The 6,000-nt window shown below is 42.9% G+C and overlaps 1 protein-coding gene across 1 annotated transcript in view; it reads right to left on the bottom strand.

Annotated features, from left to right (window-relative positions):
- Positions 1–506: 506 nt before the first annotated feature.
- The window catches only part of LOC120040476 (vacuolar protein sorting-associated protein 37B-like), a 31,791-nt gene continuing 26,297 nt past the window's right edge, over positions 507–6,000 (bottom strand). Inside the window, exons 3-4 of the mRNA XM_038985637.1 lie at positions 4,332–4,414; positions 507–3,835 (exon numbers count right to left, since the gene is read on the bottom strand). Of these exons, the coding sequence (XP_038841565.1) occupies positions 3,368–3,835; positions 4,332–4,414 (551 nt within the window). The 3' untranslated portion in view covers positions 507–3,367. The remainder of the gene's footprint in view (positions 3,836–4,331; positions 4,415–6,000) is intronic.

Genomic DNA, 6,000 nt, shown 5'->3' with positions numbered 1-6,000 from the left:
AACTGCAATGTACATTATAATAACATTTAACATAATCAAGATAAATGTGACAATGTATTTTGTTGTGAAGTTGCATTCAATGAGGGGATTCGATTAATCTGGCCCAGGTCCCCAGGTGGGCGTAGTTTGTACCGTGTGAAAAGTGACTGCATTCGTTTTGGAAGCCGTGCCGCGCTCTGTTCGACAGCGAAGTCGTCTCAAAACAAAAGTGACACAGGTTAAGAACGTGGAGTAATGAGTAGGATTCTGTGTTTTCACATGCAAAGTGATATATTTTGATAAACACCATCTGCTTTCCCAATTAAAACTAGTTTGAAAATTCAAAACGGACACTGAGTATACCAAACATTAGGAACACCTTCCTAATATTGCACCCCCGCCCCCAATTTGTACTTAATGTAGGAATATGCCTTAACATTCAAAAATAACTTGAAATGGCCAACTGACTCCTAACAACCAGAGATCAAGCTCTGTGATTTGGTATGAGGCAACTCAAAAGACATCAATACAAAAAACAATTTCTTTATTCCTTAAAAAAAGTTTCATAATTCTAATCAACCACCTCTACAATCTTCATAAGCCAAAATACCTACAACATTACAATGAACAACATGTATGAACATGAGTATGGAAAATCAATCTGTATTTTAAAGCAGCCCAAACAGCCAAATAATGCCAGTTATAAACAAACTGCTACAGCAGAAAAACTCTGAAATGAATCACAATCAAATAAAAACATGCACACAATGATTAATAGTGTATCATTCGTTTCATTTAGAAATGCTGGTAGGCTAAAGTATATCAAAACAATTGGTATACAATACATAACATTTCTTGCATTTGAGAAATAAATAGGGACATGGCTTTTTCTTCAACCTAACTTACGGCAAACAGTTATTGCGCCGATTTGGCCAGTTTCTCAGAAAGATGCATTTCTGTTTGATATTAAGATACATTTAAAAATATAGGAGCCCTGTTGTCTTGGCGAACCACCGATATGCATAAGAATATAAAATGGCGGTCACCCACCTCAGGGCAGGCAAACCACAGTTTGTATTGATGGTACAAAGAAGCTGTAGGAGTACCACAAGCATTAGGCACATATCTCTCTGGCACATGTTCAGAAGAAAACTGCACCGGCCCCATAGCACCAGTTAGGAGAGAAGAAGCCAGGCAGACAGACTGACTCAAGCCTCTCCTGCCCCCAGGCTTGCACCACCATCACATCGGTTGCAGACAGCAAATGATAACAGCCTGGGGAAGTAGACATTGATGGTGGGGCTAACTAAGGAGATCCAGACCAGAAGAGCAGTCAAGCCTGGTCAGTTTACACAGGTAAGAGGCATAGAGCAGTCAGCAGTGTGATCCTCCATATCAGTCCAGTTCAGTGTAGGCACTCAGTGGCTCAAACAGTACACAACTGCAGAATTTAGGCCAAGGTAACCAAACACTCTTATGATATGTGACTTCTTTAGGATTAGTACTTGTAATACAAATGGTGCAAGAAACATTTTAGATGGGTACTGTTATTTTTGATATTTCATCAATATGGATCAAACATAAAAATGTGCACACCTCAAACTACTGTCATAACATGGGTATAAACCTGACAAATGGATGCAGGAAAGTATGAAAATAGTAATTATACACAATGGTTTCTCAATAAATGGCTTTGGAATTGACGTGTCAATGTGTAGTTCATACATTCCTAATCTATGAGCAGAATTACTGTCTTACTTCAATTAGCCACAAAATCTCTAGTTTGAAAGAGAATGTTTTTCTGGAAGCTGTGCAACATTTTCCCTACATGTGGACCAGCCCCCTAGCAATTGGAGTTCTAGCCAATGAGCTTAAGCCACTCACCATTTGAAAGACAGCTAGCAAGATGCATACACAGCAGAGCAATGACGCGGTGCACATATCGGCATATATGTGACATAGTACGCAATTTTCGCAGACCACTTCTGGCTCGTGAGCACTACTTTCAGATCTCCTGGCTAAGTATATAAAAGTACCGGATAATCTCTTTAAGATAACAGAGTCTTTGTTGTTCAGTCAATGTGATAATTACCTTCAATTACAGAGGGTATTTCTGTTCACACAACAGTGGATGACTGGCTTAGTTGCAGTATATACTTGATTTGATATGGACTGTATATGGTTATATCACCGAATGAACTTAAATAGACTAATCTTGTTTCAACAGCAATGACGACAATCAGCTTTATAACGTACCCAAGAGAAAACGGCATTCAATGATTAAAGGAGTGATATACGGAAGGACAAAAAAATAATTTTCCAAAACTGTTGCGCATCAAGTATGCTTATTATATTATTGACTAAAACCACACTTAAGGTAAATTGATTATATGGCAATGACAGATCCTTCGCAGGCAAGACCAAGAGGCCAAGGTTTCAGAGTGTTTGTGACACCAACCCCCACCCACCCCTACTGTCTGCCCTGAGCGACAGAGACCAATTCGACTGTCCTCCATATTGGACTGGGCATGAGATCCACACACTTTATTGACAACTATCCATGCTGGAGAAGAGATGCACACACCTCACAAATGAGTTCTTTCAAAATGTCTGTCCAATCTTTCCTGGCAATAATAATGCTGTATGACATTAGTACTCTAAATATCTATTAATTAATTCATGAAGTCTCAACATTTCTAAGTACCCTATGGAATTAAGTCAGTATATGTCAGAATATCATGGCTACAGGTTTGTGCACGGTAAGGTCTCTGTTCATTTTGCATATGATTTACCATCGTCTTCTGGGAAGTCTCTGGTTACACAATATAAATACAACAAGTTCAAATGACACTGTAGATCAAATGAGAAACAATGAATGGCTCTAGTCCCCATTCGCTTTAGACACCACAGATGATGAGAGGCACCTTCACTGTAACGGGCAAGAAGAGGAGGAAGAGGAGAGGGAGGACTGAGGAAACACCTGAGGTGCATAAAGTGCTGAAAAAAATAGGCCTCATCTGACTGGGGTCATGGCCAGCCCAGTTGTATGAGGCCAGCTAACCATAAATTGACATTTATTTCACTTTAGACTACATCTAAAGCCCTGTCGCTGAGAGATTTAACTTTGAAGATGCAAGCACTGGTCAGTCAAGTCCTTTCTGGGGTGTTGTAGCAATGGTGTGCTGATTCTGGTGAGAAGAGTGCAAATTCAAACTCGATTCTGTTTTTCAGTTGAACATGCCCAGACCACCAGCCTTCAATCTAAGTTAGTCGACCCCTTTTGCATTACGCTGTGCCATATTCAGAGGCTCACAGCCTGACAACACAGAAGATAGTTCCAGCAAGACTGCAGTGCAAGTCCACTGCATGTACTGTACCCCCTTCACTACTAAATCATGAAGCCAGACTGCGGGGCCATGCGAGGGGGAGGCCTTTGAGGAAGGACAGGGGGGCACTGAGACATGAAGTGGTGCTGGTGTGCCGGGTTGACACTGGGCAAAAGGTGGGCTGCCCTGGGGGGGATAGGGGGGTATGGGATGGCAGGATAGGAGAAGACAGCAGGCTGGGGGGCTACACCTGGGGGTTGTTGGGCTGGAGGGGGAGGGGGGGCTCTCCTGGGCTGGGGCACAGGGGAGTGGTTGTTGACCTCTGTGTAGAGGGGGGCTGGCCTGGCTGAGACCTCCTGGGGATGGGAGCAAGAGACTGGCACCTGGGGCAGCCTATGGCCCTTCAGCACCATCTCCTGCAACTTGTCAATCTTCACCCTCCTCAGGTGGGCCAGCTTCCTCTTGCTCTGGTACGAGTCTATGAAGGTATCCAGGGTGACGTCGCCATCCAAGAAGGAGTCGGCCATGTTCTGTTTAGGAAGAAGCAGGAACAGTTTAAAACGTTAAAATAAAAGCACATTCTGGATATTCCATGCAAATGCCTTTTTCCACCTTTTTTTAAACACTTGTTTATAAAAAATAAATACAAATATGATGAAAAGATGTGAGGATTGGACAGTAACAGAACTACAAAGAAAAGCTGAGAGGTGTCCACCTTACTTGTAACAACAGGGACCATAGAGTTAGATTAATAAACCATAGAAGGCCCCCTGGGCCAAAGTGTAAATAAAAAAAACAGGAAAGGCAGGACACTGTGTGTGTGTGTGTGTGTGTGTGTGTGTGTGTGTGTGTGTGTGTGTGTGTGTGTGTGTGTGTGTGAGAGAGTGAGAGAGTGAGAGAGTGAGAGAGTGTGAGAGTGTGAGAGTGTGAGAGTGTGAGAGTGTGAGAGTGTGAGAGTGTGAGAGTGTGAGAGAGAGAGAGAGAGAGAGAGAGAGAGAGAGAGAGAGATATTTTCATGCTGCATACCTCAGTCTCCTCTTCAATCTTGGCTCCCTCTGCCTGCAGTAGAGCTAGCAATGTTTCCAATGAACTGTTCCCAGAGGTGTGGTCTGTGAGCAAAAGAGAAAGAAAAAAGGGACAAGACAAAAGTTAGCATTTTGTTTATGACCGCAACTATAATTCATCCTCTCAAACAGTCGCCTCAGTCACAGGACAGTTGAAAATGTACTGATGAAAATTATTAGCAGGCCTTAATAACATGACACTAAATCACATGATGACTGCTACAGAAGAATGAGGGAGTAGTCAACCAGTGAGAGAAAACATGCGTGCACACACAGCTAAATCTCCATCAGTCACTCATTGTCTACAACAACCTCTGACACCCAAACCAAGGACAGAACATCTGAGCAAAGAGACTGACTGTCTTTCACAATGAGTGGTAAATTAAGACTGGAGCCTGCATCTGAAATGGCACCCTACTCCCTCTACGCTGAGGCCAACAACCACAACAACTCCTCCTCCTCCCAGCCCGTGAGAGCCCCCCCCCCCCCCCCCCCCCCCTTGCGTGTATGTGGATCTTGGTCGAAAGTAGTGCACTGTATAGGGAATAGGGTGGCATCTGGGACACAATCAGGGAGTCTCCAAGGAAGCCGAGCAAGAAGCCAGCCTGGTTTGTGTTCCTGTGTGGAGTCAGTCTGCTGACAAAGTTGACTAACACCAGCTGGAGCTGATGGGTTTACATGCAGGGCCTGACACCAAAGCAACCAGGTCACAGCACACATACACTACCGTTCAAAAGTTTGGGGTCACGTAGAAATGTCCATGTTTTTGATAGAAAAGCACATTTTTTGTCCATTAAAATAACATCAAATTGATCAGAAATACAGTGTAAACATTGTTAAATGTTGTAAATGACTATTGCAGCTGAAAACGGGTGATTTTTTAAATGGAAAATCTACATAGGCCCATTATCAGCAACCATCACTCCTGTGTTCCAATGGCATGTTGTGTTAGCTAATCCAAGTTTATCATTTTAAAAGGCTAATTGATGATTAGAAAACCCTTCTGCAATTATGTTAGCACAGCTGAAAAATGTTCTGATTAAAGACGCAATAAAACTGGACTAGTTGAGTATCTAGAGCATCAGTATTTGTGGGTTCAATTATAGGCTCAAAATGGCTAGAAACAAAGAACTTTCTTCTGAAACTCGTCAGTCTATTCTTGTTCTGAGAAATTAAGGCTATTCCATGTGAGAAACCGACAAGAAACTGAATATCAAGTTAAAAAAAAAAAAAAGATTCTGGTGCTCCTAAATGTTATGCTCCTAACTTTTTTAAAGTTGGCAGCACCAGTAGGGGGGGGGGGGGGGGGGGGGGGGGGAGGAGAGAGCGAGCGACAAGGCCCTGGCACGCTCCTCCTCGCTCAGTGCCAAATAAGAGGCTTAATTTAACCAGCATTACGCAAGGCTTTTCACAGTTGCTCCAGCCAGTGAAAGGATTTTTCTGCCATTGAAAACCTTGGGCGGGCCACCTAAGCTTTTTTATTTTCCTCTGGTCGCCTAACATGCTGACTACACCACTCGCATCACAGGGGGAAGCGTTGCAAAATAAATGTACACATACATTACTCAATCATTGCACCCACACCTCTGCGAAGCCATGCGCTAAAATTTAAATTGCTTCTATTTGAGATA

Source organism: Salvelinus namaycush, chromosome 1 (assembly GCF_016432855.1).
Source record: "Salvelinus namaycush isolate Seneca chromosome 1, SaNama_1.0, whole genome shotgun sequence".
NCBI lineage: Eukaryota > Metazoa > Chordata > Actinopteri > Salmoniformes > Salmonidae > Salvelinus > Salvelinus namaycush.
Note: the sequence above shows the minus strand (reverse complement) of the source record. Positions and strands in the feature narration are given on the sequence as shown.